The 12,820-nt window shown below is 36.8% G+C and overlaps 1 protein-coding gene across 1 annotated transcript in view; it reads right to left on the reverse strand.

The window, feature by feature from the left end:
- Positions 1–12,820, reverse strand: part of HFM1 (helicase for meiosis 1) — a 123,721-nt gene that overhangs the window by 6,457 nt on the left and 104,444 nt on the right. Inside the window, exons 33-35 of the mRNA XM_075540261.1 lie at positions 10,176–10,255; positions 8,617–8,720; positions 317–430 (exon numbers count right to left, since the gene is read on the reverse strand). Coding sequence (XP_075396376.1) covers positions 317–430; positions 8,617–8,720; positions 10,176–10,255 — 298 coding nt within the window. The remainder of the gene's footprint in view (positions 1–316; positions 431–8,616; positions 8,721–10,175; positions 10,256–12,820) is intronic.

Here is a 12,820-nt window from a genome sequence, read left to right on the forward strand (position 1 = left end):
GAGATAAAATTCAATCGACAGTCTGATTACTGTGCCTTTAAGGAGTTTGCACTAAGACTTCAGAAAAAGCTCATTGCTGTACCATCAAATGCAACATACCCTTAACTTTGCTCTTGGTGAGACCAGGGCAGAGGGGAATGCTATTTATGGAAGGATTCCCCCAATGCCAAAGCTATCGGTGTAGCTCTCAAAGCCACACACTATCAGTTTTGCTAAAACTTAGAATATTGAGAAGTTAAAGCTGTTTAGTATGGACACATATTGGAAAAAAAATTAGTGCCAGAAGCCAAAACTAAAAAATATTAAAAGAACTTACCTGTTGTTTTTGTTGTATCAGTTTCGGTTAAAAAGTTAGTCACTTCTATTAAACATTCATCATCAAAATCATCCCAAACTTCATTTCCCAATTCAAAGTTAACATTCAAATCTTCTGGAAATGAGGAGTTGCTTTTAGCTTCATATGTCAAATTTTGGTTTCTAGATGCAAAATTTCTGTTTAATAGCATTGTTTGAGGGTCCTTCTCATTTGAAGTCGTAGTATGGTCACAGCTAGAAAAGCCTGCTAGTGTACAGATAAGTGAGTATAGGTGTTTTAAAAGCACAAACATAAGTGTTTATTGATGTATCTTTCAACTACTAAACAATGAACTTGAGTTTTTTTCCAAAAGCATTGTTGAATATTCTGTTAGTATTGTTGAATATATGTCAGTCAATTCTATTTACTATATTTACATGTACTGATAGTTGCACTACTTAATTTGCAGTGGAGATTTTTTAAAAAACATTTTATTAGGGGCTCATACAACTCTTATCACAATCCATGCATATACATACATCAATTGTAAAAAGCATATCTGTACATTCTTTGCCCTAATCATTTTCTTTCTTTCTTTTCTTTTCTTTTTTTACATTTTATTAGGGGCTCATACAACTCTTATCTCAATCCACACATATACATACATCAATTGTATAAAGCACATCCGTACATTCTTTGCCCTAATCACTCTCTAAGCATTTGTTCTCCACTTAAGCCCTCTGTAGAGGTCCTCTTTTTTTCCCCCTCCCTCCCCACTCCCCCCTCCTCATGAGCCCTTGATAATCCACAGATTGTTATTTTGTCATATCTTGCCCTATCCGGAGTCTCCCTTCCCCCCCCCTTCTCTGCCGTCCATCTCCTAGGGAGGAGGTCACATGTGGATCCTTTTAATCAGTTCCCCCTTTCCAATCCACTCACCCTCCACTCTCCCAGCCTTGCCCCTCACACTCCTGGTCCTGAGGGTATCGTCCACCCTGGATTCCCTGTGCCTCCAGATCTCATATGCACCAGTGTACAATCTCTGCCCTATCCAGTCCTGCAAGGTAGAATTTGGATCATGGTAGTTGGGGGGAGGAATCATCCAGGATCTGGGGGAAAGCTGTGTTCTTCGTCGGTACTACATCACACCCTGACTGACCCGTCTCCTCTCCTAAACCCCTCTGTGAGGGGATCTCCAGTGGTCGACACTTGGGCCTCGGGTCTCCACTCTGCACTTCCCCCTTCATTCACTATGGTATATATATATATATATATATATATATATATATATATATATATATATATACACATATAGATATATTTCTTTTTTTTTGCATGATGCCTTATACCTGGTCCCTTTGGCACCTCGTGATCGCACCAGCTGGTGTGCTTCTTCCATGTGGGCTTTATTGCTTCTGAGCTAGATGGCCACTTGTTCACCTTCAAGCCTTTAAGACCCCAGACATTATCTCTTTTGATAGCCGGGCACCATCAGCTTTCTTCGCCACATTTGCTTATGCACCTGTTTGTCTTCAGCGATCGTATCATGGAGGTGTGCAGCCAATGATATGATTTTTTTTTCTTTGATGCCTGATAACTGATCCCTTTGGGACCATGCGATCACACAGGTTGGTGTGTTCTTCCATGTGGGCTTTGTTGCTTCTCAGCTAGATGGCCGCTTGTTTATCTTCAAGCCTTTAAGACCCCAGTCACTATCTCTTTTGATAGCCGGGCACCATCAGCTTTCTTCACCACATTTACTTGTTCACCCGCTTTGGCTTCAGCAGTTGTGTCGGGAGAGTGAGCATCATAGAATGCAAATTTAACAAAAGAAAGTATTCATGCATTGAGGGAGTGCTTGAGTAGAGGCCCAAGGTCCTTCTGCCACCTTAATAATAAACCTATAAATGTAGACACTTAGATCTATTTCCCCATCCTCATATATATATTTGCATGTACATGTATTTGTCTAGACCTCCATAAATGCCCCTTGACTCCCAGCTCCTTCCTCCATCTCCCTTGACTTTCCTCCTGCCCCACTACCATGCTCTGTCCCCACCTGGGCTACAGCTATACCTCTTCTCTACAAAACCTTACCCTTGATCATTCCCCACCAGGCCTGCCACTCCCCCCTCACTACCATTTTGGGTCCCATGTTGTTCCCTTGTCCCTGTGTTTGTTAACACCACTTCCTTACCCCACTACCCCATACCCCACCCCAAGTCCCCCCCGGAACTGTCGGTCCTGTTGTTTTTCCTCCAAATAGTTCATCCAGCCTGTCCTATTCAGACAGACATGTGGAGACACTAACATGCACGAAAACAAGACAGAGGAAAACAAAGCAACACTATATAACCAGACAACAAAACAACAAAAACAAACCACTGACAAAGAACAAAACACTTCACAAAAGAAAAGTTTGTAGTTCGTTCAAGGATCGTTTGCTGGCCCTTAGGAGCGTTTTCCAAAGAATCAATATTTAGTCTTAATGCCTACGTAAAATGATCCTACCTAAAGTTGGATTGCAATAACTTCTAAAATGATCTTATTCCCTCTAGTTCTTCTCCCTATAAGCCAATTATGTGTATTATTATGTGTTTTTAATATATATCCCTAATAAAAATCCTGTTTTCTACTGCTTATAACTCAATTTTAAAGACTATTTTAAAAAAAACCCCAACAGCCTCAAATACACTGCCATTGAGTCAATCCACCCTAAAGAGGATTTTCAAGGCTGTAAATCTTTAAGGTGGGTTTGAACTGCCAACCTTGTCATTAGAAGCTCAATGCTTACCCAACAAAGAAAGCTAGCTTGGTGAAAATTTCACCTTCCGCGTTTACTTGTTATTTTATCTTGGACAAGTAATGTAAATACTCTAAGTTCAGTTTTGACCTTTCCAAAACGGGGATAAAAATAGTACCTAACTCATAAAATTAGGGGCACCCTGGTGGCATAGTGGATTCTGTGTTGGACAGCTAACCACCAAGATCAGCAGTTCAAACCCACCAAGTTCTCCTCAGGAACAAGATGAGGCTTTCTGCTCTGATAAAGATTTATAGCTTCAGAAACCCAAAGAGGCAGTTCTATTTTGTCCTACAGAGCCACTGACTCAATGACAGTGAGTTTGACTTTAGGTATCTCATAAAATTGTTGTAAGATAGGACCTAGTACTTGAGAATTTTCCCATACCAGTGAGCTGGTAAATGTTAAATAACTGCCTCCTCAATATATATATATATATATACATATATGTTTATGAATATAAGTTTATGATATATTTTACTTATATTAAAATATGCAGCGGGCAACATAAAAAAACTATAAGTTATATAGCTTACTTAACAGCAAATTCTATTTGTCTAATTTATTCTCACAGAATACTTCCACTGAGTTTTGCCAAACTTTTGTAGCTGTTTTCAATCTACGGTTGCAATGAGAGTTGTTCACATGAATATTTTCTGTTTGCTTTGCTGACTTTAAAAAGTAAGATGAAAATACAAACTTGAGTATATCCCACCTGAATTTAGAGACCATTTCAAGAACAGATTTAATGCATTGCACACTAGTGATCAAAGACCAGAGGAGTTGTGGGATGGCATCAAGAAATTTTACAAGAAGAAACCAAAAACATCACTAAGAAGACAGGAAAGAAAAGGCCAAAGTGAGTGATTCTGAAACTTGACTTTGGATGTTGAGTAACTAAAGTAAATGGAAGAAATGATGAAGCAAGAGTTGAAAAGGAAACTACAAGGGCAGCTAAAAAGACAAAGGAAATTATTATCATGAAATGTACAAAGAGTTGGAGTTAAAAAACCAAAGGGAAGAATATGCTCAGCATTTCTCAAGCTGAAAGAACTGAACAAAAAAATTCAAGCCTCAAGTTGCCATATTGAAGGATTCTATGAAGAAAATATTAATGATACATACAACACCAAAAGCAGATGGAAGGACTAAAAGTCATTGTGCCAAAAAGAATTGGTCCACATTGAACTATTCCAAAAGTAACTTGTGACTGAAAACCAATGAAAATGAAAGGAGTCTGTATTGAATTGAAGGCTCCAGGAATTGACTGAATATTAGTTGAAAAGTTTCAACAAACTGATACAGTGCTGAAAGTAGTCAATCTTGTATGCCAGGAAATTTGGAAGAGAGCTACCTGACCAACTAATCTGAAGAGATTCATATTTGTACACGTTTCAAAGACATATGACCCAATAAATGTGAAAATTAATATCACATGAAAGTAAAATTTTGCTGAAGAAAAACTGCAAATGGTTGTAGTACTTCATCAACAAAAAGCTGACAGAAATTCAAACCAAATTCAGAAGAGGATAGGGAACAAGGGATTATCATCACTGCTCATGTCATATGGATCTTGGTTGAAAGCAGAGAATACCAGAAAGATATTTACTTTAAAAATAATTTTATTAGGGGCTCATACAACAATCTGTACATACATCATTTGTGTCCAGCACATTCGTACATATGTTGCCACCATCATTCTCAAAATGCCTGCTTTCTACTTGAGCCCTTGGTATCACCTCCTCATTTTTCCCCTTCCTCCCCACACCCCCTCCCTACTTTTGTTTTATTGATTATAGAAAGATATTCCACTGTACGTATTATAAGAAACTATCGATGACATTAAGAAATATGGGAATTCCAGAACACGTCATAGTGCTTATATAGAACCTGTACAAAGACCAAAAGGCAGTAGTTTGAAGACAGCGAAGGGAAAATGTGTGATATAAAATCAGGAAAGGTGTAAATCAGAATTGTATTTTTAAATTGTATTGGTTTTATGATACTTAATCAATCTTCATAGTGGGAAAATAATCCAAATAGCTGGGCTCTAATAGACTATGGCATCAGGACTGGAGAAAGGTTCAATAACAACCTGTGAATTTGCAGATAACTAAACCTTGTTTGCTGAAAGAGAAGAGGAGTTGATGCCCTTACTGCTGAAGACCAAACCTGCAGTATGGATCACTCTTCAATATAAACAAAACAAAATATTCACACTAGACCAATAAGCAACACCATGATAAGCAGGTACAATATTGGAGTTGTCAAAGATTTATTTTACTTGGATCCACAATCAATGCTCACCGAAGCAGCATTCAAGAAATCAAACAGGTATATGGCATTGGGTAAATCTGCTGCAAAGTACTTCTTTAAAGTGTCAAGAAGAAAAGATGTCACTGTGAGAACTAAGTGTACCTTCCCCAAGATATGGTATTTTCAATTGCCTCATAAACATGTCAAATCTGGACGGCGAATAAGGAAGAGGGGAGAAGTACAGATGCATTTGAATGAGGGACTGGCAAAGAATGCTAACTATATACCACGAAAGCCAGAAGAGCAACTGGATTGCTCCTTGTAAGTTATGAGAATGAGAATTATTTTATACTTTGTACATGTTATCAAGAGAGAGCAGTCCTTGGAGAAGACATCATGTTTGATGACGAACAAGGTCATCAAAAAAGGGGAAGATCACTAACAAGGCAGATTGACACAGCAAATGTAAAAATGAGTTCAAGCATAACAACAATAGTGACGATTTTTCCAGAAGGTGTTTTGTTATGATGTACATTGGGTTACCATGAGTTGGAACCAACTCAATAGGACCAAACAACAAGATTATAGATATAGAGATCAATCTCAAACAAGAGAATATAAATTTTCTTTTAATATGGGTAGAATGTTAACAATGGATATGACAATAAAGAAATATATAGTTGGGGTCAAAAGATGAAATGTCATATATGTTCAATTTTTTCATTTTTTGGGGGGGGCTCTTATAGTTCTTATAACCATCCATACAGAAATTATATCAAGCACATTTGTGCATATGTTGCCATCATCATTTTCAAAACATTTTCTTTCTCCTTGAGCCCTTGGTATTAGTTCCTCTTTTTCCCTCCCTCCCCCACCTTCCCATCCTCATGAACACTTGATAAATTATAAATTATTTTCATATCTTACACCTCTGCTGCTCCTTTCACCCATGTTTCTGTTGTTTGTCCCCCTCATGGGATGTGTGTGTGCTGTACGTTCCCCGTTTCTCCTCTTTCTCCTCCCACCTTACTCCTACCCTCATGGTATCGCTACTCCCATTACTGTTCCTGAGGGGTTTATCTGCTTTAGATTCTATGTGTCCAGAACTCTTATCTGTACCAGTGTACATGTCTGGTCTAGATGGATTTGTAAGGTATAACTGGAGTCATGATAGCTAGGGGGAGGAATCATGTATGTTAAAATTTTAATTTTCTACTGATAGTTAAAAGTCAATTTTGAATTATAGAAATGACATTGAAATGGTATCAAGAAATATAGGATCAACTTCTGACTCTGTCATTAACTAGGTATATGATCCTGAGCAAATCATTTAATTTCACTGAATTGTGACTTCTTCCATTATAAGATGAGAAATTACATAAAGATCCTTTCCAACTTAAATTCTATGATATAACATGCTTTCTCAAGTTATTTCTGAGATTTCTCCCCTCATTTTGAAAATGAAATGCAGATAATAAAAATTAACATTATTTCTTAAAATATTCTCAGAAAGTAGTATTTGAATACATTAAAATTACATTTTGTAACCAAAGACTCATGTGTAAAAAATATAATAACTATAATTTCATATCTTACACTGTCTGATGTCTCCCTTCACCACATTTTTGTGATTTGTCCATTTCTAATTACAGTAATACCAGACACTATGGTAAGAGCTTTATATACATTATTTAATTGAACCATGGACATAGTCCTAAATATAGTCAAATGAAAAAAATAATACAAAGTGATAAAGTGTACTGTGAAAGTTTACATTTCTACCAATAGAGTTATACTTAGACAAATTATAAACTCTGTTAACTATTATAGTACAGGTTACTTCTTTACAAGAAAACATGACCCATTAATTAAAAGAGGGTATGCATTTACACTCAGGGGCAAAATAAATACTAAATGGAAAATAAGTAAGTATTGGAAAATAAGTAAAAGCAGTGTAAAGTAAGCAGAAAGTAGAATCAACTCTAATATGAAGAAGTCAGAGAATAGAGTAGTAATACAAAATGGAATAAACTAAAGGGATGTAAGTTGGACCTAAATACAAGAGAGAGTTGGAAAGCATACACCTATTCATGTTGAAATGATATTTATGGTTTTAACAAGCTGATTGAATGCTTTTATATACTAGGTGAAAGAAGGAGGGTTTTCTTTCATTTATATTGAGCCTAATGGCTACCAGTTGTCATAAGAGTGGTGGGTTCTCCATCGTTTGCCTGACTAAGACACTAAATCATAGCTAGGAAAGCATATAATGATGGCAGTAGGCATTAACACTATGTACACACAATTATTTGCAGAAAACCTCAAGCTAACAATTTAAGCCTACAGACATTTGAACAAACAAGTCAATGTCAAGATTTTCTCTTACATATTTTAGAACAGGATGACCCAAAGAAATAATGTTAGGAATGGTGGAGTCCAGAGTAATAATGAACCATGGACAGGATTAAAGAACTCATTTGCATTATTTCAAAGTTAATGGAAGAGATGTAAAAGAAATCTAAATTACCCACCAACTATATCAGAACTACAACTAGCAGCCCTGATGATGTAGGGGTTACATGCTGGACTGCTAACCACAAGCTAAGCAGTGTGAAACCACCAATAGCTCCATGCAAGAGGAGACTTTCTATTCCCATAAAGAGTTACAGTCTTAGAAACTCACAGAGGCAATTCTATTCTGTCCTACTGGATTGTTAGGAGTTGGAATTGATTCGATAGCAATGAGCTTGGTTTGATTTTTTGGATACTCTCCCACCAAGGTTATATTCTTACAATATCATAGATGTAAGAACCAAAGGCAAAGTACTGAAGAGAGATACTAAATCCAATCCCTTCATTTTAAATCTCAAAGAGGTTAAATAAGTTCCCAAGGCCACACAGTTATTTTGTATAACTGGACTAATTTTATAAACACAAAAATAATTAAAAATCATTCTAAAGATTACTAAAAGTAATAGTTCAGCATTTTAATACTTAGGATACTAAAGGAATGCTTATTTTTTCAGTTTCTTTTCATAGTATCTTTTAAATAAAAATAGTTCAACACTATGTAGGGAAGAATTTTTTGGAAGAAGCATCTGGAAAAACAGACCAAGAAGTTAAAATTAATTCAGTAGCCCATGAGTAATTGCCAAATTAATAAGCATAATTTCGGATATTTGAGTTTTTAGTAACATTACTGGTTAATCTTAGTTATGATGAAATATGTTCTTTCTCAAATCACATACTGATAGTAACTTACCTGTGTTTTGATATTCAAATGATTCTTGGTGATATTTTCCACAGATTTCATGCTGATCCCATTGCTCCATTATAGGCAATTCATGTATGTTTGAATATTCAGATCTTTGTAAACATAAATAAAACCATAACAAATGCTTAAGAAAATATCAAATTTAATCTGACTTTTAAAAGTCACTACTTATACAAATAAATAAATATACTTTTCCCACTCAGCACTTCTTTGACTAAACTGTATTAACCCAGGTAGCAACAGGTGTTTAACAGAAGTAACCCACACTTGGTCATTCCTGAATAGCAACAGATTTACCTAAATATAGCCTGAAACAACTATTTCCAATGCCACTTTTCATTAGCTAACACAAGATAAGACCACTCAAAGTAATGTTGGCATTTGTTTGATTGGTAAGAGCCTATTCTGTATTGATTTTTAATATATTGTATGCTATCCCTAATGAAGACCCTTATCTGAATTTATGTATATTATTGACTTCAAGTAGTGGGTATTGTGGGTTGTAAGCCACATGATCAGCAGTTAGAAATCCCCAGCAGTTCTAAGGGAGAAAATCTGGGCTTTCTATCCCATAAATAGTTCAGTCTTGGAGATCCATATTGGGTCACTATCAGTCAGTATTGACTCAACAGCAGTGGTTTGTTTTATTTTTTTTTTATTATCTTCTAAGAGCTCTGGTGGCATAATGGGATACATGTTGGACTGCTAACCTCAAGGTCAGTAGTTCAAAATCACCAGCTACTGCTTGGGAGAAAGATGAGGCTTTCTACTCCAGTAAAAAGTTACAGCTTGGTTTGGAGTTTACTACCTTCGAGGTCTCATAATATAAGGAAAAAAACATTGAGAATTAGGGTCTTCTGCTTATGTACAGGGAGTATGGGCCTTGGATTTTTGATCAGTAAAATGGGATACAATCAGGTTGTTGCTAAGGTCAGAATGCAATGATGAAAAAAATGCAATTTAAATAATAAAGTACTTTATAAACCTGAGATATGGCTCAAGAAAACTCACTGGCATCAAGTAAGTTTGACTTACAGTACACTATCGGACATGTAGAATGACCGCTGTGGGTTTCTGACACTGTAACTTTCTTTATCCTGAGATTTTAAGGAGTGGGCCTTTAAATAAAAAGATTACATTTCACACAAAAACATGATTTCCCTTTTATAAGTATATTCTTGTTACCTGGCAAGTTAAGAAGCCAGAGATAACCTGAAGGGGGGATTGTGTAAAATATGTAATTTCACAGGAAAGAGATAATATAATGAAAGTTAAAAAGTATTATGTAGCTAGTTATAAATAAATTTAGGGCACATAAAAATATCTAAATAAGTGTACGGTATTATAAAAAAGAAATTATTTGGCAGGGAGGGAAAAGGGAAAAAAAAGCAAGAAACTCTTATGGGATCATTATCTGAGGAAGTAAACGAGCAATCTCTCTAACTGAGGGTAGCCAGTGATCATCCTTCCATGAATAAGTTAGTATCCAGAGGAATGGAGAGTTTATGATGAAAATTTTACCTTAGATATTAACATTATATTTGTACCTTGATACATTGAGAAGGGAAGATTTTGGAGAAAAGCTAAATTCTTTAAGGTCCACACTTTGAGTTTTATTCATCTGCATCTATTAATGGAAAAAAAGAAATCCCAACAAATTCAATTACTAGTTCATATTAGTATATTTTAACAAGTAAGGCAAACAGAAACATTCTTGCTTGAATATAAAGTCCCAACATCAACAAATTAACACAAAATCAGGCCGGTTCTCAACTCAAGTTTCTTTTTCAGGTTCTTCTTTTTTGATTGTTGTAAAGATACATGTAACACAATATTTGTCAATGAAACTTTTTCACATGTAAATTTTAGTATTATCAATTACATTAATCATGTTGTTCAACTATCATCAGTAACTGTTATCAAATTTTCTATCATTAAATCAGAAACTAATTGCTTTCTATATAAGATTCCCCTTTCCTTCTGCCTCCTGTCCTTGGTAACCATTAATAAAGCTTCAATATCTATACTTTTGCCAATTCCCTCTTAAATGGTGGGATTCCTCATAGTTCTTTATGAAGCCTTATCTTTTTCTACACATTCTCAAGCAAGGATCTCATGTGTCCTGAGGCAGTTAGTTTATTGTACCAACCTGGCTGATAAACACATGTGGGGTTAATTGAAGTGTGGAGCCTTGCCTTTCTAGTTCTTGGGTCTCTTGCTTTCTGATGGTCAGACCAAGGTGCAGCTGCCTTAGCCAGTTCCCTGCTTTAGCTGGCAAGACTCACTTCCTGCAAGACAACCCTGAGAAGCCACATGGTCCTACCCTAATGCAGTCCTGGGTGCTGGAGCAGCCATGTGGTGACCCCTTGTCAGTGCTGAGATGCTTACACATTCACTGACTCGGCTTTCCTCCTGCAGTCGGCATCATTGCGTGTGGTTTATGAGATGGAGGAGGACTTTGTAGATTGGTGTTGGACATATGGGTTAATGGATTAATGTTGGACTTGTGGGCTTGGCAGCACTGGGTTGGGATGTTTTCTTGATGTGCAGTTAACCTTTATATAAAATTCTCTCTTATACATGAGTTTCTGTGGATTTGTTTCTCTAAAGTGCCCAGACTAACACATACCCCTATTCTGATCTACATGTGAGTGGCTCTCAATTATAAATCTTTAGCTTTGTTCTGATTGTCAAGCAGTTGTGTCCAAATGTCTGTAGAGCATTTCTACCTAGATATCTTGCAAACCTCTATATTCTATATTTCTCAAATTGAACTAATCATGCCTAGATTCACCCACCTTTGCTATTTCTTTAGAGTTTCTAGCTTAGTGAAGTCCACTTCCAACCAGAGAGCTGGGCATCATTATCTATTCCTTCTACCTCACTCTTCACATCCAGTGAAGTACAAAGGCACCTGACGCCACCTCTGACAATATTGGAAGACCCTCGCTACTTCTCCTCATTACTCTGCCTTCCACTCTCTGTTAATACCCTCAACTAGGTCATCATCTTGCTTAGCTTACTGCAGAAGCCACCGAATGATTTTCTATGTCCCTATACCATCATCCTCGAACTCATTCTCCACATTGTGGCCAGAGCGAACGCTATAAAATGCATTGCTGATCATGTCATTGCACAATGTCCTTCAGTGGTCTGTCAATACTTTTAAGAAAAAACCCAAATCCTTCAAGTAGCAGTAAGGTCTTCATAGTCTACTTCTTGCTTATTTCTTTGGTTTCATCTGTCTCTATTCCTCTACTTATAATTGAGCTCTAGATATCCTGTATTACTCAGTTCTTTTAAAAATTCTTCTCTCTTCTCTGTATTCTTGATCTCCTCCTCCTCCTCTCCCCGTCCCTCACACTTTTGGGCCTTTGCACTCTCTGTTTGGAATACTCTTCCACCCTAGTACTCCTTCATAGTTGACTTATGTTTATACGCCCTTCAGGTCTTAATCATATCTGCTAAGTATCCCTTCCTGGTCCACCAAATATGGATTCAGTAGGTTTTCTATCAAAACACAAGCATTTTACATTTTGCTGTCACAGAAGTGATTACCCCTCTAGTGAAAAGGCTTGTTTACTTATTTTTATCATTCCACTATAACCTTTATAAAATGGTCTCATTTGTCACTGAATCTTGGCCTGTTTAGTGCCTGGGCTATAATGGTGATCAGCGATGCTGGAAGACTAAAGGCTGGCAGGGCAGAAGGAAGGAAGGCAGAGAAGACTTGGGCTACTGAAACAACCAACCAAAACTCAGAGTTGGTGGTGGTCATTTTAAACTTCATGCCGTTCCCTGTTTCTCAACATTTCCTTTGTTTTACTGTGATAGCTTATAATCTTCCTTCTATAAATGCCCTAGAAAATAAATGGGCATTTTCTCATTATTGTGATTCTGTTCTGTCCTGATCAACAATTTTGTCCTGGATATGATGCCTTCGGTTAAGGGTAAGTAAGTGTCTAGTCTGTCAACCAACAGCAACTCTCATTTTATCATTACTGAGAAAGGAGGTTCATGTTCAGGAGTCATATGGGTTCATGAGTAAATATCAACTTCAGACTTCTAGCACTAATTGAGCCAGGAAAGGGCCAGAGTGTCAAGTTGCTGTTGCTGAACCCAGCCAAGCTACACGTCCTTGTTCTGGTTTAAAAAAAGAAAAATGTTGATGAAGACAGGGGCTGTGTAACTA

Source organism: Tenrec ecaudatus, chromosome 1, assembly GCF_050624435.1.
Source record: "Tenrec ecaudatus isolate mTenEca1 chromosome 1, mTenEca1.hap1, whole genome shotgun sequence".
Classification (NCBI taxonomy): domain Eukaryota; kingdom Metazoa; phylum Chordata; class Mammalia; order Afrosoricida; family Tenrecidae; genus Tenrec; species Tenrec ecaudatus.